Raw genomic sequence first — 24,536 nt, forward strand, 5'->3', positions numbered from 1 at the left:
AATCTAAACTCCTTTCCTCTAGCTTGTTAGCTTTCTCTTCTTTTCCTTCCAAATCCTCCTCCTCCTCCACCTGACCTGCATGTGACTCACAATTTCCCAACAGCAACAAAAAAAGTTTCAAACTTGTACATTTACGCCGATTGTGCGTGCATTGTTGAACTTTCGCTCTGTTTGCTAAGCCGCCGTGTGTGCTGAATGCACAGGCATTAATGATAAGTCCCATTATGTCGAGACAGCAAGTGTATTATTACACACTGAGGTTTGACTGCTCTCTGTTTATCAGCCAAAGTTAATGACTGTGTTTAAGCTTTCATTTGCTTCCTTTTATGCATGCATCTTTACCGCATTGTCAGTTGAGGTTCCACCTTCCCTGCAAATACACTTGATGGGATCTGACATAATTCTCCAATGCACAATGACTACAGGCATTGAAGGCGAAGAAGAGAAAAAAAGGCCCGACGTCATGGAAAGAATGACGTCAGGTTACATTAGTGGCAAGAAAGGGGACGAGTTTAGAGTGGCCTAGGTGGAGTCACTTGGTGATGTCTTGAGAAGGAGAAGAAAAAAAAGATGCAGCACACTAAGGCGACGGTGAGTACTTTGCGTATGCTGCATCATAGGCTGGTGGGAACTCTTGAATAATTCCGTTATTATACAGAGACGAAAGCAAAGAGGGACTACGAGAAAGGGATTGGGGTGGGAGGGAGGGTCATGACGTAACCGTTTCCATAGGCGACTGATATGCGGTTTGAGCCAATGGGAATTCACACCAGCGGACCTGGCCCCGCCCCCTTTTGACGCGCATCACATGTCCCGGGTGGAGTTGTGGAAAAAGGCAACACGGGGATGCAAGAGAAGCAACCACAAGCACTTCCACTTTCGTTTACACGTGAGTTCCACTAAAGTAAATGTCAAATATGACGTCTGGTGTGCTTTTTAACTCGGGTTTTTTGTTAATACCCCACCAAATAATTGGAATAACATGTTGAGATCAGTATAAGAGCAAAGGTCTACATTTACAACATGAATTTAAGTATTTGTTCTGTTTCTAATGCAATAACGTTGGTTTAATCAGCCATGTCAATCTAATCTGCCCAGGGCCTTCACAATCAGTATTACTGGACAATGCAAATCAAATTACATTAGTAACGGGGGGGGTTCTTGAACTAATAAGATGTAAAATTCATCAGCATTTTCTTTCTGGTTATTCAAGGCACAAACAGTTAATATGAGGAAAATTGTTCACTGAATATTTGCATGCTTGTTATTATCATGTTACTTTCAATCTGAATTTAGAACTGCTTCAGATGATGCAGTGGCACAGATGTGTTCTGTTAAATTGTATTTTTGTAAAGTATTGATGGTTCTTGATTGATGGTTTGACAGAGGTTCATTGTTGTCGTGAGCCACATTGTAGTTATTGTTTCCTTTTGATGGCTGTTATGACTGTGAAGCCAAAATTGCCTCACATTACATATACTGTATGCAACAAAGTGATGAATAACTATTTTTGAAATCAAAGGTCAGTAAAAAGTATTCCAATAATATATATATAGGGATTGGTAACAAAATTGCTTTTCCATTTTCTGATTGTAGTATTTTAGCACATGAAGTCGATTTCCAGAATTTGCTTTCACGGGCCACACAAAAAATGTGGTGGGCCAAATCTGGCACCCTGCCCTTGGGATTTACACTGATTTACACATATTGGTAACAACATTATTATATTTAAATATTGCACCATCAATTCTAACTTCTGTGAAACGCGATTTTACTAGCGTTTACTAGCTGCCAAAGGCGAGGAAGATCTTATCAGTTCGCTACGCTACACGCACTCTTTGGTCGAGATTGTGACGTCACGGTGGGCGGGGCTTGTACCTCAGTCTAGGGTACCAAGCTTCGGAGTCGTTGAGACTGAGGGAGTGAGAGAGGGACGCAGGGTGTTCTTCGGAGAACGAAGTAAGTAATTTTTGCTTGTCCTTACCGGCTCTTCTCGGAGTAAAATGCCGCACGCTTACGGCTGCATAGGGCTGCTTCAGAGTGCTGTCTGTCGTGGAAGCCTGAAGCGGTGAAGTGCCTCGGTTTTGCGAGCAACGTTCAACCAGCCCGAGCCGCCGCCGCCACTCGGCGGCGGTTAGCTTCCACGGCAAGCTAACGTGGCTAACCTTCTACCCCGGAGGAGAGGCACCGACATTGGTGCGGCTCATCTCCAGGAGCCCCGGGTGGCTTCTCCATCGGGATGCTGCAAAAATTTCCGTCCCGCCTTCCTCGTTTATCTTCCCCGCCCGGGGTTAATTTACGTGGAGCTGTCAAATGTTTAAAAAAAGTCGCTTTTTTTTGGACTCTTATCGATCAGCATTGGCTAACGCCTGGGAGCTAAGAGGCTAACTGTGCGCTAACGTGGGAAGCGATGGGCTATTAAAATGAAATATTGATTTAAAATTTTTTTTTTCTTGGTTGACGGTATCTCTTGAGATGACGGGAGTTGCATTCAAGGATGCGTCAATGTGCACGTCAAATGACGCTACGGGAAAAGTTGGCTGCATTTAAAACAACACCTTTGGTTATTACTACTTTCCATTTATTCACCGGCATGGAGACCACCGAATCGGTCAAGGCGACGTAATCAACCACCTGCAGTGTCAAACCGGTTATGACTCTTGAATCCCATGAATAAGCGTGGAATTACTAAGAGAAACCTCCTTATTCCCAAAGACCCCCTCTCCACGCAGCGACCACTGCATTCTCATTACGCACTTCACCAATTGACCGTGATAGATGCTTTTTGCATTCCCCCACGTTACCTGCAAGCCTCCAGGTTCACATGAGCTGCAGCCGCAGAGCCCCTTTTCGGTGTGGGGATGAAGGGATCACCGCTTATCCAATTAAATGCTGCAGGGCTCTGCTACTGATGCTACTGCAGCTGAGCGCAGTTGCATTCTTTTTATCAGAGCGCATGATAAACCTTTCAAGATGATGCAAGGTAGGCCACTGGTCCAGTCATCTTTGGGCTTTGCGTCATGCAATGACAGCTAAGCACTTTGCTGAACAAGCATTGTTGTATTGACCAATACAATGACCGATTGACAATGACCAATGTTCGTTGGCACAATGTCGGGAAGAAAACTGCGTCGTAAATGTTGCAATCTTACAAGGAATATGGTGAGCTTTAATGTTTTATTAAATAATATGAAAAGAAAAGTCATTCTAAGAAAAATTTGGTGCGAGTACGAAATGCTAGGTTAAAATAATGACTGTGAAATAAAATGTATTACTTGAGTAAAGTAATGCTAAGAAGTGGCCATTTTCCGAAAATCAAGTTGTAATATCGGTTTTTTTTCCGATCTATTACGCAGCCTTACTGTGGAGCCACAGAGCGTGTTTAATGATTTATGTAAACCAACAGTCAACACATTGTGTTACTCTGCCCGAAGCCTTTGGACCATTAGAGTCATTCAAGATTGAATGAAGAAAAAAAAAAAATTATCTTTTCATATTCCATGGCTGCGTCTTCTTCAGCTGCCTCGTCCGACATTGATGCGACTGCGGTTCCACTCGTTGCGGGACGTGCCCCTTGTGTCATTCGACGCTCCTTGGCCACGTTGGGATCACGTTCCCTGCTTACATTTGTAATCCAGACTTGTCACATTTTATATGAGTGTGTGTGTGTTGGGGGTGGTGTAACGCGGCACACTCGTGCCAATTTCTCCGATGATGTCAAAAGACGCTCTGTTCTCTTTGTACTGTGCGATCCAGTCGCAGCCCGTGGAAGTGAAACCCCGCTCAGACACTCACAAAGCGGTTCCGCTCTCCAAAAATAACATTTCACGTCGTCAATCGGGACCTTTTCCTACATGTGTGCTGGAGTGTTTTCTGTTAGCCCGGTAGCATGATTAACCAAGTAATTTTTTTTTGGCAAACAAGAAAATCCTGACAAAAAAAACAAGAAACCAGTGCCTCAATTCACATTTCTTTATTTATATTTTACTGGAACTGTGACATTAAGTTAAAAAAAATACTTAGCTAGGCAAACGATTTGCTTCCGCACAGCAACACCGCTGTCCAACATTCAGATAATGAGATGCGTGATGATGTCAGCATTAGTGTTCAGTGTGAAAATTCTTTTTGGACAGCAACAATGTGGCGCAAAATTGAAGTTGTGTGATATAATTTCACACAGGCGGCGTTGTATATTTGTCACTCCGTTTTGGTGCCGTTCAGATAGAACAACATTGTGGTGAAAAAGGGCAGAGGCTGTCAGTATTGAATATTTGTTTTCAAATCAATTTTCATCGATTGCTCCATTGCATCATAGGATAAATGTTTATTTTGCATTGACGTGTATTGCAAAACCATTCTTTGCCAATTTCTGTTTCTTTAGTATTGATTAATGATTAAAAAAAAAAACCAAACAACAATTAAGTAGTATAACTCGATTGTTGTGCTGTTGTCAATTAATCGAATTGTTTTAACACATTGCGATGACATCATAGTAATGCACAGTGGCATACTCGGGCTAAATCATATTTGAGCAGTTTTATTGATTGGGACAAAGTCAAACACACCAATGCAAAATAAGGCCACTTGAAAGGGAACAACTCTGATGACCTGATCGATCGATGGGATAATCGGTAAAATACTAAATTGTAGAAATATTTGATGGACGCAGCCATATTATATAACCTGTTTGTATCTTTGGATTCTCTTTTATTATTCAGACAATGTCAGTCACTTGTGGCACAATGCTGATCACCCTTCATTGGCGGTGGTGGTGTGCTGCGTGAAGTGACGCATTACAAAGAACACGGCACGCGTCTCATCTTCAAAGGCTGCGTTCTTGAAACACGCATCAAGCCTGCAGCTGCCACCACATAACATTTTGGCGGTGTAACATTTTTGCACTTAATATACGTCGTACGCGTGCCTTCAGGACATTTAGAAAGGATACAGAGTGTTGAAAGGTTCCTAAAACGGTCTATCCCTAAAACCGTTTTTCATGGACGTGAACGATTCTGACATCTAATCTGATTGCGATTTAGTATATGGTTATTTTTTTTGCAATATCCTCTTCCCATGTCTTTTTAAAAATAAAAACAAGGAAACTGTTAGCTAAAGAAGTGCTTATGTTTGATGGCCTTTGGCTCATTTCTATTTGTGTCAACGACAAAAAGCTCGCGTTGACTTGCCGACACGTCCGACGGCGTTGAAGGGGTCTCTCAAGTAGCTCTCAACCGCGAGAGAGTGGAGCTAGGCGTCACTGCTTTGTACCCTCCACATTTACATGGCCTGACCCAGTTCGGCGGCATGCTAGCGGCGAGGGGGAGGGGCAACCCGGGGGAAAGCTAAAAATACCCCCCTCGTGCTAGGCGGCTCCATTGCGGAGGGATCCCTTGAATTTCTCTCCGCTCGTGCCATGTGGTTGGCTAACGGAGGCGTGCGTGCTAACGGGGATGGAGTGGGGACGGGTCTTTGTCGGTAGACGCCGGCCGTCGTTTCAGCTAATTGTCCCCGTTTATTCCACAAAGGGTTAACCTCGGTCGCTGTCACTCAACCGCCCCGCGCCGTGGGAATCCATTCACTAAGATTTTTCAAGAGTGTAAGCCATTAGAAATTAGTGCTGAAAATATATTTTTGCCTCAAATTTCTCTTAAAAATAGCACAAAGCATTCCGCTATGCGGCGTTTCCGTCTGAACATTAAAGCAAACGACGTAACATGACGCTAACTCCAGCTGCCCAGAAATGATGTCATGCTAGTATTGGTGTCTTAGTATCGGACCCAGAGTACAAGTACAGGTGCGCAATAAAATTTATCCTGCGCACCTGCTCCGGCTTTCTCCAGTTTCTCCCAATAAGACGCAAAGCGTTTTTGCTTCAAGCTGTTTTTTTTTTCATCACACCCTGTTGGAATTCACTTCAAATTTGGCACACTAAACAAACACTGATTAAACTTTGTGTATTTATCTACCAGCTGAGCCATTTAATTTCATCGGAGTATTACGAAACAGCATAGACACACGCCTACGGTTGCGGCCTCCGTTTATCTATTGTGCCGTCTCGCTGTCCCATGGGACATATTTGGAGTCGGAGATAAACCATGACCTCTTGCTTTGTTATCTCGACACCTATTTCAGAGATTAGAGGAGCCCCGATTAGATGAGCATAGCATAAATGTCTCTGCTAGAGGAATCCATAAATTTTTCCCGAGTCAACCCGGCTCGCCACTGACCCCCCCCGCCACAGTGCGCCACTATGGAGCTCCCCGATGCCGCAGATAGTCTTAATTAGATTTAACACCAAGCTTTTCCCGGAGTAATCATTCAGTCGATCCCAGCTCCCAGAGTGTGGCCCGTGCGGACACGTTCGGATAAAAAAAAAATGCCCGGTCATGCACCAGCTCTGAATACGATTCCATACGGGTGGGAATTTTCTGAATATTCCAAATTATGTCACAATCTTTTAAGCAACAAATATGTGAACACAAATGGTGATGCGACACACAGACCGACAATATATATATATATATTTTATTATACATGATGTTTATACACATGTTCTGTGTTCTTTATCCTCCATGAAGAACAACGCATTGTAAATTCCTGGTGAATTTACAAATTAATGTCAAATCATGAATAGCAAATCTTATAATCGTCATCCATACCCAAGTCGCACCTGATTACAAGGTGCACTTTTAGGATTTTTAGTGAGCCCTATAGTCCAAAAAATACGGTAATTGCTAATCCTCATGGGAGGTGTCCAACTGAAATGTAGCGAAGCCTTACACCGAATGGTTCCTTGACAGCTTGTTTGCTCTTGTCCCTTCCCAGATCTGACTGCATGCTGATCTCCGGCTCTGCGAGTTTCCCTCCATCGCCATGAGAGGCCAGGAAGAAGACCCTAGTCTCCGAGGCTCCATGGCTGGCTTTGTAGAAGCATGACTCCAGCTACGTCTGACGGCCCTGTTGCCTTTTTTATGGGAGCTACCGCCGCACCTATACTCGTGGGGATTTAAGCTCTTCCGGGACACCCCTCCCCCCTACGGTTAACCCCCGAGTGGGTGATATAGCGAGACAATGGCGAACAACTCGTACAGCGGAGTGAAGAACTCCATCGTGGAGGCCAACCACGATGGCGACTTTGGCTGCACGCTCAAAGAACTGCGCTCCCTCATGGAACTGCGAGGCACGGAGGGCCTAAGCAAAATAGGGGAATGTTACGGAGACGTTCACGGACTCTGCAGCCGATTAAAAACCTCACCCACGGACGGTAAAGTAAAACTTCACCTCACTTTAGCTTTACTATAAAATAATCTAATTCCGTTTATTTTGATTTGGGAGTATTTTTGTCAAAGTCCTCTTTCCCTGTAGTTTTTAACAAACACAATTAATTTATTACCATATCAGATTTTTGGTCTTATAAATCTGGCTGATGTTAAGATAAAGGCAACTGAAGGATGACTTAATTTGAAAGGCAGTTACTTTAATTAGAGTTTACTTTGATGTTCAGTCTTTCATCTTTCATTAGAACAATGTCACAAAATGTTACCAAAGTTTAACATCAACATAAGTCAGTAAATCATAAGATTACAATCTGACTTTATTACACTTTATTACTGTTTTGTCTGCTGTTGACTGAATATGACATCACAGTTGGTAGGGGTTATATAACCAATCACTGCTCACCTGTTTGGTCATGTGACATTTGGCAGCTGAGCTGTGAATGGTCGTTACTGGAGCCCTGCGCCACTGTGATGTCATTTTTAGTCAACAGCAAGTAGCAAAATGGCCGACGCCTGAGATGGGGTTTTTTTTCTTCCCAAAGTCGCAACCTTTCCTCTTTGAAAATTGTCTTCCGCTGCATTGCGAGGTCGATTTTAATTCCAGTCAGCGTTGAGCCCACAGAATGCTTATGTCTCGGGCACATAGTTTCGAAGCCGAGTTTTGCGTGGCATTGACCACCTTGCCATCACTTCCTTGGAAAACTCATGTGTCAGACAGGTGGCCGGGGTGCCGGGCTCTGAGCCGGGCCACTCCGGCTCTATTTCAGTGCCTGTCCGTGTCCTCTCTCCTGTTTCACCTCTGCGTCTCTGTCACGGGCGTCTCAGACGAACCAGCTGTCCGCCTGGGCACAGCAGCGGGCCCGTGCTAGGTTTTTGTCGAACACGTGGGCCGGCAGGCAAACCAGGGGGTTTTCGGGCCTGACGAGTAATTGCGGAAGGAGTGAGTTCACCTTCGGGGAAGTGAGCCTGAATTATTCTGTCGTCACAGTGTTGTTCACCATCCGGCTTTTGTGAAAATGAGATGTTTGATGACATTGGCGCGTCACTGGTTGACAGCACAGACTACCACCCCCTCTCTTTTATTCCCCATACTCTGTTTCAGCATCTCTCTATAGACGGTCTGCCTAATCGCCAGGATGACCTTGACTGAACTCTTATGGGAGAGGATTTTCAGTTTGATCCCAGATTAAAACGGCACCGCATACTCATTGTCGCAGCGACCGTCCTCTCTACGCAAAGTCTCAAAGAGAGAGGGAGAGTGAAAAATAAATAAATAAAAACCTCCCCGGGCTTCATCTCGCCAGAGGGAATGCCGTAAATACCCCGCTGCATGGCAGCACGAATCACGCGCAGCTCGCTGCCAGAATCATTACCTTAACGACGTGATGATTGCGCGAGGTGCGCCGTGCCATCTCCTGCCCTCCCCGCCCGACTGCCAGCGCGCTGTCGTGGCAGCCGTGACGGGGGAATAACTGAGAATCCTTCGCTTGACGTGCCAGTTGTTCTAACACGTATGTGACCGTGTCACGGGAAGCTTTCAAGAGTCCTGTTATACTTTTGCCACTCGAGTCGGATGTCGCGCCACCACGGCAGCGACGACGAACCCGCTTTGATATTTAACAGCGGCTATGAGCTCATTCGTCATCGGCACGGGATTACAGCAGCTTGACAATTGAAAAGGGATTTCTAATTAGTCGGACGGTTAGGTCTAAAACCCTCTTTAACCAATCCCTCCCTAATCCTCCACATTTCCAAGCTCATTTTCCTCACCCAGTCAAGTCGTACTCAACTTTTCCTGTTGCTGCAGCGCGTGTGCCACTCCTGCCTTCGCTTCCACCCACGGCGACCGGAGCCGTTTGCTTGCGTGTCACGCGCGTTCGGTCATCGATAATCCTCAGCTTTATCCTCGGGTGGGCTCGGCGAGTGGACGTGTTTGAGCAGAGGGATGCGTCACGATGGGGGGACGCGCGCATGATACACGGGCCTGAGCTGTAAAGACCGTCAAGTCGACCGACCGCGCAGTCTATTTTTGGTCCCGTCGGACCGCGCGGCGTTTTAACACATATCGTGCCATCCTTTCAGCACTTTCCCTCCACTTTGAATGTCACATCTTAGGGTCGCCGCGTCGGCTGGCAAAGTGCAGCCACTTCAGATGTCCTTAGATGTCAAAGCAGCGGCTGTCATGTAGAACGGTAGCCATCAGTCACTTCAGCGAAGCATAGTGTTTACATTCCGGGTCACTAATGCGACGGACGCCTCCTGAATCCTCCGTGTAATGAAACTCACAAGGCCCTCTCCACTTCCATGTTATTATCAGCGCGCACTTATTTGTTTCGCCTTTTCATTTGTTTAATTTCCAGCATCGATGTAGTCAAATATTTGGGTTTTGGCTCACTGGCCAGGGCTGTGTAAGCACCAAGAAGGATTCTGTCGTCGGAATGCTGTTCACAAATCGGCCTCATTGTGTCAGATGTTACTCTTTGCCACAGCGAAGCTTTTGTTGCAATGCTGATTGGTCAGCACATTTGGACTCTTGTGGGTCAGTGTGTTTAGCTGCGTGATAAAAGGCAGCGGGGAATCCTGCTCCAACTTCATTTTTGCCCATTAATCGTATTTGCTCTCCTGTTGACACAATCTTCAATCCGGAGGGAGTCAAAAAGCCGAACTGCAACCATGTTTTATCGGATCGCAACGAGTCCGATCCTCACCTCGACCTCCTCGCCGGCGGTCAGGATGACGGTAACGGGGTCAGCCGGGGACAAGCGCTACAAATGAAACGGTTAATGATTAGCCGTTTGACCCGGCCCGCGGTCCCGTCGGTCGGCGAGGATGAGGTGCTGACTGCTCTGTCACTTATCTTTATTGCGGCCAAGCAGCGAGGGAAAATGTGGCATAAAATTGAAGCGGGCCTGTAGCTGTCAGCATCTTTTCATTAGTGGCTTAAGGAATCAAAGCAGATGCTATGAGGTGGCGAGGGAACCGCGACGGGCAATTATTGCCCGGTAAAGCCCGCGGCTTGTCGACCGCGCCGCTGGTGCCGGTGACTCACTCTTCCGGTTCCCTACCAACTAACGGACCTTGAGCAAAAAGATCTGGTTGTGTTTTCACATGTATACTGACGCCTTAAAAATAAAAATAGTTTTTAGTTAATGTATTGTAAGACACAATGAGTCACACTGCATATAGCAAAATAAGCTAACTTAAGGGATGATTCAATTCAAATATTATACCATTTATGTATATATATGCCATTTTTATGTGTCTTATAATTCGGAATGGGCGCGTACTGATACCAGGCTTATTTCAAGGTATCGGTGCTCCCAGCAGTGGTCGACTCGATACTGGTAACAACCGCCCTCTGTGGTCATTTTTACAATAATGAAAAAAAACTTAAAATGATCAGACATTGTTTTTTGGGGGGGTGGAATTTTATACAGCAAAATACGAGTGGTATCGGTACTTGATATCAGTGACCACTCATATCGGTATCGGTCTGAGGAAAAAAAAGTATTATCGAACATCTCTACTTGTAATGTAGCGTTTACGACCAGCCTACTGGAATGGATCCGAAACAACCGAGCACTCTGACAGACTTGGCGATCACTATATTGAAAAGCGTATTGATCGCAAGTCAACTATGTGAAGCACTACACTCACAAGAGGTTTTAAGGGCTACATTTGAATATATCGAGCGGTCTATTGCTAGACTTCACTCGTCATTATTCTTTTAAATAGTTCCAACAATCATCAACTGTGTGAGGGCCCCTTTTGCATGTGTGTGGAATGCATACGCTCACATTTGTTGTATTCGACGTCTATTCTCTTGAGTGTGCCGCTGTTGTCAAAGCCCACCCCCATCATGTGTCCTTTCTGAGCGGCTGATGCAGATAATTCGCGTGACTTTTAGCCCAAACAGTCCCGCATCCATCTGTTGTCAGACGAGATGACTCCTTGTTAGGAATATTTAAGATCGTTTTTTCCCCCACTCTCACGAAAGACGAAGCATGACACATTGATTTAAAATCTCTCTCTCTCCCTCCGTTCTCGCTCTCATTCCAGGTCTAAGTGGGCAGCCGGCAGACATCGAGAAACGGAAAACAGTGTTTGGGCAAAATTTGATACCGCCCAAAAAGCCCAAAACATTCTTGCAATTAGTGTGGGAGGCGCTGCAGGATGTCACGCTGATTATCCTGGAAGTGGCAGCCATAATTTCACTTGGCCTTTCTTTTTATAGACCTCAAGATGCTGAAAGAGAAGGTAGGTTGGTTATCATCACGGCCGCTTTTGTCATCATTGTACAAGACAACATAAGTCTTATGTTTGTTTACAGCCAGATTTATTTATAGAGTTGACTCGCCTGACCGTTAAGCGTTTATTCTTCTCCGCAGACTGCGGGAAGGCCGCCGGCGGCGGGGACGACGAGCACGAGGCGGAGGCGGGCTGGATCGAGGGAGTTGCCATCCTGCTGTCGGTCATCTGCGTGGTGGTAGTGACGGCGTTCAACGACTGGAGCAAAGAGAAGCAGTTCCGCGGCCTCCAGAGCCGCATCGAGCAAGAGCAGAAGTTCACCGTGGTCCGCGGCGGGCAGGTCATCCAGATCCCCGTGGCGGAGATTGTCGTAGGCGACGTCGCACAAATAAAATACGGTAAGGCTGGTTTCATTTTGGGACTTGGCTCAAATATGGAGGAAGTTAATCAAATTACGCTCATGTTCTTGATGAACAGATTTGCAACCTAACAACAATAAGAACTCAGCCATTGAGTGTTACTCAGGGAAAAGTAAAAGTAATCCAAATAAATACATACGTTTCGTGAAAATAACTAATTAAGTAAAGAGTAATTGGAAAGTAACGTCAAATTTATTTAATTTTTGAAACACCACATTAAATAGACTAAAATCTAAAATGGGAATGTGCAAATTCAAATATTTAGCAACAATATCATGTTAACACATATAAACAAATGGATACTTAGCCATAAGAAATGGCCTTTAAATAAATGCTGATTCAGTTTCTATTAGAGATGAGCGAGTATCGGTGCCGATACCAAACTTATTTCAAGTAATTGGCACGCGCTGCCCTCTTGTGGTTACTTTACGATCAGTAACTAGAAATTGAAAATATAAAAAAATGCAATTTGTTTTATGCCATTTTAAGGAAAATGTATTTTGTGCTGTACATGTCTTTATTTAATTGATTTTAGGAGAAAATTTTAGGTACAAATATTTTAGTGGTATTGGAACTTGACATCGGTTTCGGTAGCTACTCAAGATTTGAATTTTCGTATCGGTCTATCAAAATAGTGGTATTGAACATCCCAAGTATTTATAACTGGTTAAACTTGATTGTTAAACTTCATCGCTTTCACGACTTAAACAATTATGAGTTCTGGCAACTTACATTTTTATCTTCAGTGTTGTGCAAACACTGACTCGCCTTTTTTTTTTTTCTTCTCCGCTGCTCCTTTTGAATGCGCCTAACTGCAATCTGCATTCATGTACTGAAATGCTGACCTTTAAACTCTTGGTGCGGTTTTGCAGGGGACCTTCTGCCCGCCGATGGTGTCCTCATCCAAGGCAACGACTTGAAGATCGACGAGAGCTCGCTCACGGGCGAGTCGGACCATGTCAAGAAGACACATGATAAAGATTTAATGCTGTTATCAGGTAACACTTTTCATCTTGACGAAGCCCACGAGGAGGTTCTTGTGATATTTTTAATTCGCCTAAGTGAGTCATCAGACAGTTACAGTTTGTAGAATATTGCTTAGATTTTTTAAATCCGGCCTTTTCCACCAGGGAAGTGCGTCAAGTGTTCCGTTCATGTGGCAAATAAATCTAGTGAGGCTTGTATTTTGGTGTGCACGTCTTGGGAAACTGACGTGGGCGTCTTTGCTCCTCTGCCTCGTCGCCCCAATAGGCACCCACGTGATGGAGGGCTCGGGGAAAATGCTGGTCACGGCGGTGGGCGTCAACTCTCAAACTGGAATTATTTTCACGCTGCTCGGGGCCGCCGAGGACGAGGATGACGACGACGACGGTGATGACGACGAAAAGAAGGAAAAAGAGGACAAGAAGAAGCAGAAGAAAAGTGCGTGACCTCATTGCCCGGTTTATTTTCTGGTTGGGTCATTTCCATGCACCGCTTAACCGATTCCCCGTGTTATGTTTTGCAGACAAAAAGCAGGACGGCTCCATTGAAAACCGGAAGAAAGGTGAGTTGCTATTTAGAGCAACGTGAGCACACACACACTCAACCGGCCACCTGCTTTTTTTATTTTTTTTATGGCGAGTCGACCTTGAAAGCAGTGTAAGCTGATTTCGAATGTTTTAAGTAGCAGTTGCAGATCCCCAAATAATTTTAAATATATATAATGATATATAATATATATATATATTATAATATATATATAATAATATTTGTCTATCATATTATTTAATATATATCTATTATATAATATATAATAATATTTGTCTCTCTTTAATCTACTTTCTAAAACAAGAAGCAAAAAATAAACCAAATGATTCAAGTTTGAGCGTCTAACTACTCGTGACAACTTAAAGTTGAACCCTCAGGGAAAAAGGTCGTGTTGTATGTCGTTGATTTTCAAGGATGTGGAATGCAGCGGAACGAGTTGCAGCCTTTTAAATCTGGCGTGAACGGCCATAGCGGGTAAAGCGCAGGTGGTCCCATTAAAGTGCGTGTAATCGTAGCGCCCACATTTATTAGCCGACGGCCAGCCTTCTATTTAACGGCAGTGTGTAATTTGGCTGCTGTGCTTTGTTTTTGTTTTTCTTCCTTTTTTTCCCCCCCCCCACGAGTGATTTTTGCATTTCGCCGCGACCCCATTTGGCATCCTCCCTTTCCTCTCCTGGCACGTTGCACTTTGGGCAGCAGGTGCTACCCAATCCAGTTACAGCGATTAGTGGCAAAGAGATTAAAGCTCGGCAACAATTCCGGGGACGGAACATCTGCTTTCCCCCTCCGCTGTCGCTCCCTGCGGCCCCCACCTTGCGACTCCCACGCTTGTCCCATTCCGAGTAGAACCCGCGTCCAATTTGAATACTAATAATGAGGTAGTGTGGCCGGAGCCGGCCAGCCCGAGCTTGGCGGTTCTGCTGGGATGTAAACACAATCCCGCCGATGGTCCCCGGCGCACGGATTCCCTCTGTCTGCCAGGAATCAGCCGTAATCCTTTAGACTGAGATTATTCCGGCAATGTAAGTCCAGAACCGAGCACAGTCTGCGGCAGCTGCAGTAGCACCCCCTCCCCACCTCACACACAATACCGATCCACACGCCGACTGATTTTACTCCATCATATTTGATCTGCTCGCGTGTCTTTGGGATTCCCGTCTGTTGTGCCTGCGACGGAAGGCAGGCTGTGAATACGGAGACGTGTTGAGACGTACGACTCCAATCGTTTCGTGACATCAAATGGTTTCTCGGGTTTTGCAGCAAAAGCGCAGGATGGCGCCGCCATGGAAATGCAGCCCCTGAACAGTGATGAGGGAGCCGATGCGGAAGAGAAGAAGAAATCCACTCTGCCTAAAAAAGAGAAATCTGTCCTCCAGGGCAAGCTGACCAAACTCGCCGTACAGATCGGCAAAGCGGGTGAGAGTTTTTTTGGTTTTTTTTTGCTGAAAACATTGTGGAGATAAAGGCCCATTTCTGTTTCTTTATATTTGGGGGCGTGGCTAAAACAGCACACATTGAATCCTGGTATCAGTCGCCAACTCCCTCACAATTTGAGCGCCTTCCTTCGAATCAGCATTCATCCAGTGCAATTAGCTTTAGAGCGCCTCATTGTCAGCCACAAGTGCATGCACGCGACACAAACATGGTGGGGAACTGAAATAAAGAGTCAAGAAAAAAAATATCTCTGCTTCCTGTCAGGATTGGTGATGTCGGCCATCACCGTCATCATCCTGGTGGTGCTCTTTGTGGTCGACACCTTTTGGATCCAAAACCTCCCCTGGGTCAAGGCCTGCACGCCCATCTACATCCAGTTCTTTGTCAAATTCTTCATCATCGGTGTCACTGTGCTGGTGGTGGCTGTCCCCGAAGGCCTCCCGCTCGCCGTCACCATCTCCCTGGCGTACTCCGTCAAGGTAAAAGTCTCTTAACCTTGCCACCCAGCTTTAGCTTTAGCCTATTAAAAATAGCTAGCCAGGGTGTTAAGACGTGCTACCTTGAAGCTGTCTGTAGCTGTTGACTGTCGTCCCGTTGACAGAAAATGATGAAAGACAACAACCTGGTGCGTCACCTGGATGCCTGCGAGACAATGGGGAATGCCACGGCCATCTGCTCCGACAAGACAGGGACGCTCACCATGAACCGCATGACGGTGGTGCAGGCCTATGTCGCCGAGAAACACTACAAGCACGTGCCGGAACCGGAGAGCATCCCGGCCTCCGTTTTGGATTTCCTCATTCTGGGGATAGCCGTCAACTGCGCTTACACGACCAAGATCATGGTATGGTGTGTTTTTAATTTCGAGTCAATTTGGCTCAATAGAGCTCGCTCACCGTTTTCACGGCTTCCTTTGTAGCCTCCGGAGAAAGAAGGCGGCCTGCCTCGGCAAGTGGGGAACAAGACCGAATGTGCCTTGCTGGGATTTTCCACCGACCTGAAGCGCGACTACCAGACCATTCGCAACGAGATCCCAGAGGAGAAGCTGTACAAGGTGTACACCTTCAACTCGGTGCGCAAGTCCATGAGCACCGTGCTGAAGATGGCCGACGGCAGCTACCGGATGTTCAGCAAGGGCGCCTCGGAAATCCTCCTCAAAAAGTACGAGCGGTTGCGTCAGCTCTGGTCCGCTCGCTCCCGTGAGCGATATACAACGTGTCTTAAAGCAGCTAAGAAGTTCAAGTGCATCCCTTACTTTGCGACTTTTAAACAGGCGCTGAGAAAATGAGCCGGTAACAACTCCGTAAGCCTCTTAACCAATCGGGCTTCTTTTGAACCCACAGAGGGCTTAGTGTGACGTCACGCTCGTGCGGCTCTGCGTTCAAAACACAATTTTGTGTTCACTTTTCCGAGGCGTTTGTCTAATCTTCGTGCTCGCCACACTCAGGTGCTATAAAATCCTGACGGCGTCCGGCGAGTCCAAGGTGTTTCGCCCGCGAGATCGAGACGACATGGTGAAGAAAGTGATCGAGCCCATGGCCTCCGAAGGACTGAGGACCATCTGCCTTGCATATCGAGATTTCGCCGTGAAGGACGGCGAGCCCGACTGGGACAACGAGACCGACATCCTCTCCGGGCTCACTTGCCTCTGCGTGGTGGGCATCGAAGACCCCGTGAGGCCTGAGGTAATTTGGGGGGGTGGGCTAGCAAAGATGGGAGGAGTAACCAAAAAATTTTACTCAAGGAAGGGTTCTGTTGCTTTACAATTATATCTGTCTCCAGTAATTTTCCATCGATTTTATCGACAACTAATCGATTGTCAAATTAGTCAATTGTTTTTAATAATTGAAAAATTGTCAACAGTTTCTCAACAGTTATCTGATTTCTGTAGTCCTTCATGAAACTGGTCCAATCTTTGTGTTAAATCAAAATAAAGCATTTGCTTTGTATTTTGATTTTTTTTTTAATTTTCCTGTCAGTTTTCTAATAAAACTGCAACCAAATTGTCATTAATTCATATTTGTGATTTTTCTGCAGTTATTTTAAAATAAATAAAATGTTGTGTTTTTGAGTCAAGTGCAGGAAAATCAAAAGCATATTTTTTCATGGTTATTTAATGAGTGAATTCTTTTTTTGAATCAGGTCCCAGACGCCATCAGAAAGTGCCAGCGCGCCGGCATCACGGTGCGGATGGTGACGGGCGACAACATCAACACGGCGCGCGCCATCGCCAGCAAGTGCGGCATCCTGCAGCCCGGAGACGACTTCATCTGCTTGGAGGGCAAAGAGTTCAACCGACGGATACGCAATGAAAAGGGCGAGGTGGGCGGGACAGCAACACACACGCTTCACATCCCTCAGACGCTTCCGGAATTTTATTTTGCTGATTCTTGTCGTATTTGTAGATCGAGCAGGAGCGGATTGACAAAATCTGGCCCAAACTCCGAGTGCTGGCTCGTTCTTCCCCGACCGACAAGCACACTTTAGTCAAAGGTGGGTTTATTTTGTGGGAGAGTTACCGCTTTTGCTTTCAGCTCACGTCTTTGAACTGCTTTTAGGTATTATCGACAGCACCGTGATTGAGCAGAGGCAAGTCGTGGCCGTCACGGGTGACGGCACCAACGACGGTCCCGCCTTGAAGAAAGCCGACGTCGGCTTCGCCATGGTGAGTCAACACACGCCGCGTGGAAATAACCAGCGACGGCGTCACCAATCGTCCCTCTCCTCCCTCAGGGTATCGCCGGCACCGACGTGGCCAAGGAAGCGTCCGATATCATCCTGACGGACGACAACTTTTCCAGCATCGTCAAGGCGGTCATGTGGGGGCGCAACGTTTACGACAGCATTTCCAAGTTCTTGCAATTTCAACTGACCGTTAACGTGGTGGCTGTCATCGTGGCGTTCACGGGCGCCTGCATCACACAGGTTAGCTTTCCTGGATACGGTTTCTACTTCACTCAAGATGTTCTCACATTTATTTTGCACCCAAATCAAGGTCGAATTGAATTTATGAACTGACAGTGCCCCTCGGTGAGCCATTTGGTTCCATATCTCACCCTGTGCCTCTTTTTTTTTTTTTTTGCTTTGTTTGTTATTAGTTTAAGTGTTGATTTTAGTTTTCTTGTTGTTAACATATAGAGTAGTTGTCAAATCTAAGATGGCGGAAAAAAGTATAGTGCGATGAATTAAAACGACTGCTAAAGTTTCCCTTTTCTAAATAGGGCCATACAGTAAGAGCAAAGTAAATACATTTAAAATCGACTTCAAAAGTCATGTATTGAATTAAATGACAAAGAAAACAGAAGGATGTTTTCTCTATAATTATAATTGGCTTTTATAAATGTGAAATTTTCTTTTCGTTTATTGTTTTTTTAAAACCGTTTTTCAGTTTGTTAGCTATGATAGCCTTGGCACAGACTGCTTCTTTAAAAACAGTTTATTTGGGTGGGGGGGAATTGAAAATGACATGTTGGCCAATTCCAACTCATTTATTAGGCCACGCCCCTTTTTTTCACATCACATACGACACGTTATCAAACCAGCTGTGGTGATTTGCAGGACTCTCCACTGAAGGCGGTGCAGATGTTGTGGGTCAACCTGATCATGGACACCTTCGCCTCGCTGGCGCTGGCCACCGAGCCGCCTACGGAAGCCCTGCTGCTCCGGAAACCATACGGCCGCAACAAGCCGCTCATCTCTCGCACCATGATGAAGAACATCCTGGGCCAGGGCGTGTACCAGCTGGTCATCATCTTCACGCTGCTCTTCGCCGGTAAGCAAATATTTGAGTTTGACCAGCTGGAGTCGTTCTTGCTTGATGTTCCGTCACCGCCGCAGGAGAGACCTTGTTCGACATCGACAGTGGCAGGAAGGCGCCGCTCCGGGCGCCGCCGTCGGAACACTACACCATCGTCTTCAACACCTTCGTCCTAATGCAGCTGTTCAACGAGATCAACGCCCGCAAGATCCACGGCGAACGCAACGTCTTTGACGGCATCTTCAACAACCTCATTTTCTGCAGCATCGTCTTCGGTACCTTCATCATCCAGGTACCGGCGAATTCTCTCTTGACTGCAGCGCGCTCCATCAATGGCGTTCGTTCTCACCTCTAATGTCCTACTTCTCGTCCGTCCAGATTGTCATCGTGCAGTTTGGAGGGAAGCCATTCAGCTGCGTGGCTCTCACCATCGACCAGTGGCTCTGGTGCACTTTCTTGGGTTTCGGCTCACTGCTGTGGGGACAGGTAAGACTGTGATTTGCAACTCAACACTGCCCCTCTGTGGCAGGATGAGTGTAGTGCACTAGTACATTTATTGCTAGTAATTTTAACTTCTTCACATTTTGACAATTTATTGCACTCGTAGAACGTCTAGGGCGCCTTCTGCAGGCATACTACAGTTTAATAATCCTGTGTCCATTTTTTTTTTCTTTCCCAGGTCATCTCGTCGATCCCCACGAGCCGCTTAAAGTTCCTGAAAACGGCGGGCCACGGCACCCAGAAGGAGGAGATCCCCGACGAGGAGCTGGAGGAGCTAGACGACATGGACGAGATCGATCACGCCGAGCGGGAGCTCCGTCGCGGCCAGATCCTTTGGTTCCGCGGCCTCAATCGCATCCAGACTCAGGTAATGATTCAAAGTGGGTAGGGGAGGGGTGACTGAATCCCGCCCACCCGACACCACTCACAAGGGAATCCAAAGCCATAAAAGCCTTTTCACTCTCCATTGCTGTTGCAGTGGCACTGTTAGCGAATGTACAGTGAACCGCCCGCTATTCCCCTGGGATAAGAGAATTGCATCGTTCTTGAAGGCGACAAAGCGCTACTTTGCTCTAAACACAGTCTACCCACCCCCTAACATTGGAGTGTTCCAGCAAATTTCAAACGGTGAACAGTTGGAGGCTCACTGTACTGCTTTTTACGAAAGATGAGGATGGAAAGCAGCCGATTGGTCAAAAAACGGATCAGTACCTTTTAAAAGCCCAACTACCCCGCCCCCCCTTCCTGTTTTTCCTTCTCTTTTAACAAATTAAATCCCCCAAGTGATATTCCACTGGTCCCTTCTGTGGCCAGGATGATGATTGCTCTTATTTCACCTTTCCTCTTCTTCTCTCTCTCTCTCTCTCTCTCTCTCTCTTTTTGTCCTTGTGGGTTTTCTGCTGTCACGCTGTGTGGTTCTTTGCAGATGGATGTAGTGAGTGCGTTCCAGAGCGGAACTTCCTTTCAGGGGGCTCTGAGGCGTCAGGCCTCCAACTCCAGCCAGCAGCAGCACGATGTAACCAATGTTTCTAGCCCTACACATGTAGCCTTTACCTCCTCCTCCTCTACTACTTCTCCTACTACCACTCCCGCCAACAACAACAACAACAGCGCCGCAGCTGCCACCAACTCCGCTTCTGCCGCTGTGGGGTGTGAGTGCGTGTTCTCCTCCCGTGCATGAGACGTGTTGGCTTCTAACTTCCCCCCTCCTCCTCTTTCTCTGGCTCTTCTTTCTCTTTCCTCGACTGTCTTCCTATTGACTAAAAAGGCACCCGCATCTCTCATCAAGCTTGGATGCCACATGATGCTGTTTCTATCTATGTACCATGTGACCAGGTGGCTTCTGGCGTGGAGCTGTGTTTTCTTTCTCTGTGTCATCACGTCGCCTTCTGTTCGGCTTCTGCTTGGAATGTTTTTTTCGATGGGGGGGCTGTGATGAATAACGAGGGAAATGTGTAACTGTGTGCATTTTCTCAGCGCCGTCTTCCGGATTGGGGTCGTGCCTACCTCAGTCAGTCCGTGTCGCCAGCGCTCTTGTCCCTCGCTGGGTAAATGTTTTGAGTATACGCCCATGGACACCTTAAAGAACGGCGTGGCCGATCCCGATGGGACGTAAAGGGGGTGAATGTCAACTGTTAAATTTTCCCCTGCAGGTGGAAGAGCTGTGCTCAATAACCTTTCATTCCAGGTACTTCCAAAAGGTGCAAGGCGAGTCCGCCTCGTCCTGCGTGTGTGTCGGTCGGCATCCTACTGACCCGCCCCTGCGTGTTTTTCTTTCGATTCTGTGAAATGTGTCATGGGCTATACTCAAAGGTTTACTGCCGTTAGAGCACAAGGTAGCACACGCTCTGCATGGGCTCGCTCTCAGCTCTCGTGTGCCTTTTTTTTTTTGTCTAATGAGCCAACCCGCTTGTGGACGTGCTTGGCTGCAGCAGCTTTTTTTTTATTTTTTTTTTATGTTTTTGGTTGTTTGGACACCAAAAAAACCCACATAAGACTGACTCATTTGTCTCAAGTCATGGCCCGCTCGCTCCTGTTTCTAGTCCATCTTTCTTTCTTTTTGTCTGTCTTTGGTCTTCTGTCTTTTCTCCTCTCTGTCCTCGCTCCTTTCTTCTGTCTTATCGCCTCTCCTTCCTGTCTCCTCTAAGCATGCCCCTTTAGGCCTTTGACCTTTTCTACTCTTGGTTCTCCTTTGTCTTTTTTTATTTTTTTTTTGCATTTTGATGAATAAATCAGAAGCGGGCCTCTCCAGAGCGTCCTTGCACGCACTCAACACGCTCGTTTTGGGTTTGCCCGCCCACTCACTTTGTGCACCAACTCACCCCGTCCAGAAGCGCTCCGACACACGGGCGCCTGCCCGCCCTCCTGCCAAAGCCTCCATTTTGAGATGAGGCTGAGATTGGAGAAGCAGAGAAAGCGTGATTTGAATTGGAACGCTGCTGGAGGCCCGTATGTGAGGTGTCAGAACGACTTGCACGTGTTTCACGGACAGTGTTCTTGTGTTGAGACCACTAAATAAAAACCCACCTCGTGTTGACCCTATAACGTGCGGCTCGGCCTCCAACGCCATACCAACCGCGCCTGTGGTCTAACTTTGTCCCCTCCCTTCACTGCCTGCAGATCCGCGTGGTGAATGCATTCCGCAGCTCCATCTCCCTCTATGAGGGCCTGGAGAAGCCCGAGTCGCGGTCCTCCATCCACAACTTCATGACCCACCCGGAATTTCGGATAGAGGACTCTGAGCCGCACATCCCCCTCATAGACGACACGGACGCCGAGGACGACGCGCCCACCAAGCGCAACTCGGCCAGCCCCCGCAACGCCTCGCCCGCGCCGCCCTCGCCGGCCAGCGCCACCCCGCCTTCCGGCAGCCCCACCCTCAGCCCCGCCTCCCCCAACCAGAACAATAACGCTGTGGAGAGCAGCAACCACCTCCTCCCGGAGGCCACCAAAGCGGGCGAGACCCCCGTGCCGGGCAGCCCCTTACACAGCCTGGAGACCTCTCTTTGATCGCAAAGCACGCCCACCTCCCCAAAAGGCACCTTACCACTTTTCTACACCGGGGGGGTGGGGGTTGGGGGGCTGTGCTGGGCGGGGCTGGACAAACAGTGGGAGGAATGTAACGGCTTGTGTGGATACTTCTTCTTCGCTTCTTCTTCTTAAACCACGCCAGGACGCTGCTGCCTTCCCGCTACCCCAACCCCTTCCCCACACACACACACACACACACACACACACACACACACACTTTTGATTTGTCTGTCGAGACAAAGGCGTGATCATAAACTCTTGATTGAAAGTGACCTGGTTTTTTTTTTTCTTATTCTACTCTTATTATTAATATGATTTGAGATACGAGGAGGAGATCCTCGCAGCTTGACGACGACAGAACCTTTCCGCTTCTCTTTAATCTCGATGGTGTTGTATATTTAACTCTTCGGCCCTCTTTCACGCACACACACACACAGAAAAAAACAAAACTCATTTCTGCTCCATTTGGCTGTTAATATTTTGACTTATTTATGTTTATGGAGGGGGAAAAAAAGCAGGTCTGTTTACAAAGTCTGTAGATACTTTTTTTCCCCTGTTTGTAGGCAAAAGAGCTTCCTGATGTATGATGCAGAAAAATGGGGGACAGATTTTAAAAAGAACTGAGAAGATTATTTCAGATACTGCTGTATTTTCAGGAAAAAAAGGGTGTTTCTATTGAAACTTAAGTATTTTTGCCTGCAAGTTTTATTTGTTATATATTTGTAGATAAACATAGAAACTTCTAGCCAAACCAATAAACAAGTCTTGTATAGAGAAGGAGGTCGGCCCGGCACGGCCCCCTGATGACGTGTTTTGGAAAATTGCTATAAATATTTACTCTATAGTTCCCACGTGCACAAAACCTTCTAGGAGAAAAAAGAAATCCTCATTTTTCATCTGTTAGCTTGTGTTCCAAGATTTCCACATGTTGAAAGCTTTTCACCATAAAAAAGGGAGCTCGTATTTAGCAAGCGTGGCCTCTTCCCAAACATATTCAGAACAAGGTGACGCACTTTTTATTGGCGCAAAAGGAACAACAACACAACTTGAGTTCAATTGAGACAAAATTAGCCAGTGAATGTGCCTTGGCTCGAGTCAACGTTCAAGCTTGATCAACCCTGCGGATGCTTGCTAAATATAGACCCCACCCTACAGTTGTTTTTCGTTCTTGGAATCTGTGTACTTTACATTTTTAGTGTTTCTCAGCCCCCTTCACAGATCTAAAATGTTCCGCTTTCTTCCCCACCTTACACACAGTGGAACCATTTTTGGACACCTGATTTACTGGAAACACTAAAAAGGATATCTATTTTCTTTTTTAAAGAATAAAGATGAGGCATACACTGGTATCTATCTGCACAGGGTACTTTATTTCCTAGCAGGAGTTTTGATACAGACAACAACAAATGTACCTTTGTATTTTTATGACGATAAACTGATTTATTGAGCTTTCATCATGCTCACAAGACAGCTTGCAGAGGATTTGACACTGCGGGGAGGCCACGCAAATGTGTGTTGTTCTGGAACATTCATCTCAGGGTGCAAATAGGTTTGAGGGAGAGAGAGAGAACAGACCTCTTTTTGTTTGTTTTTGTATTTTTGTTTTGTTTGGTGGCTGCATGGTTTACCAGCAGCCCCCCCCCCCCCCTACCCTCACCCATAGGCGTGTGGAATAAACATTGAGAGGGAGCTGGCCTGTTGTCCTTGTTTGGTTTTACAGATATGACAAATTAGCAGCTGGGAAGACCTTGAAAATACAAAAAGCGGAATCCATACCAGGAGTTTGCTCTGTCGCTTCTTCCTGTAAAACGCAGGAATGAATGTTTTTTTTGTTTCCCATCTGTTTTATGGATTATTATTTTTTTATCTTTTAACATTTGGAAATAAAAGTACTTCATGTCTGTTTATCTTGAGCATTTTAAATGGATATCGTGATTGGATTTACATTTGAAACTTGTCGAGTAATGTGTATGGTTTTTAAAAATAAATAATGTATTTAGCCTATGTGCAGCGCCCCTGATTATTTTTGCAGTAGTGTTCCTTTTTTTTATAAATGTTCTAAAGAGGATATGTGGCAATTAGTTACATCCAATCCCTGAAATGTTTAACGTGGCCTTATTTATTTTATTGCAGATAAGATTAGCAAGGAATCAAAGGTCAAAGGTAATTGTGTCACACATATGCTCGGTTTGACTCAGTTGTTTCAACTTAAGAATTTAAATTAGAAATTTGATTCATTTATTACAATAAACTATCATACAATAGCCTTTATTATTATTGTTGTGCAAAGTTGGAAAACAAGCATAACTCCAAAATATATATACATATAGTCAAAGCAAA

General features: G+C 46.1%; 1 protein-coding gene across 4 annotated transcripts; it reads left to right on the top strand.

Moving 5' to 3' along the window:
• Positions 1–1,871: 1,871 nt before the first annotated feature.
• On the top strand, positions 1,872–24,202 carry atp2b1a (ATPase plasma membrane Ca2+ transporting 1a). 4 transcript variants are annotated; one of them, XM_037242997.1, is made up of 22 exons: positions 1,872–1,959; positions 6,826–7,264; positions 11,337–11,534; positions 11,666–11,923; positions 12,817–12,942; positions 13,196–13,366; positions 13,452–13,490; positions 14,735–14,890; positions 15,173–15,387; positions 15,510–15,752; positions 15,828–16,069; positions 16,356–16,593; positions 17,051–17,230; positions 17,314–17,401; positions 17,467–17,573; positions 17,642–17,833; positions 18,467–18,680; positions 18,746–18,957; positions 19,044–19,151; positions 19,345–19,533; positions 20,092–20,181; positions 21,786–24,202. In XM_037242997.1, exons 2-22 carry the CDS (start codon positions 7,072–7,074, stop codon positions 22,173–22,175), a joined length of 3,849 nt encoding a protein of 1,282 aa, XP_037098892.1. In that variant the 5' UTR covers positions 1,872–1,959; positions 6,826–7,071; the 3' UTR covers positions 22,176–24,202. The 4 variants fall into 4 exon arrangements, with proteins under 4 accessions (XP_037098892.1, XP_037098895.1, XP_037098894.1 ...); XM_037243000.1 differs by having other exon boundaries at positions 20,092–20,317; positions 21,786–21,973; XM_037242998.1 differs by lacking the exon at positions 1,872–1,959 and adding an exon at positions 2,517–2,535.
• The last annotated feature ends 334 nt before the right edge of the window (positions 24,203–24,536 follow it).

This window comes from Syngnathus acus, chromosome 23 (assembly GCF_901709675.1).
Source record: "Syngnathus acus chromosome 23, fSynAcu1.2, whole genome shotgun sequence".
Lineage (NCBI taxonomy): Eukaryota > Metazoa > Chordata > Actinopteri > Syngnathiformes > Syngnathidae > Syngnathus > Syngnathus acus.

Excerpts from the sequence above, each read along its gene's own strand:
- atp2b1a (XM_037242997.1), top strand. The coding sequence starts at position 7,072 with ATGGCGAACAACTCGTACAGCGGAGTGAAGAACTCCATCGTGGAGGCC. Across the intron at positions 13,367-13,451 it reads CAAGAAGAAGCAGAAGAAAA|ACAAAAAGCAGGACGGCTCC; the intron begins GTGCGTGACCTC and ends TATGTTTTGCAG. Across the intron at positions 19,152-19,344 it reads GCTCACTGCTGTGGGGACAG|GTCATCTCGTCGATCCCCAC; the intron begins GTAAGACTGTGA and ends TTTCTTTCCCAG.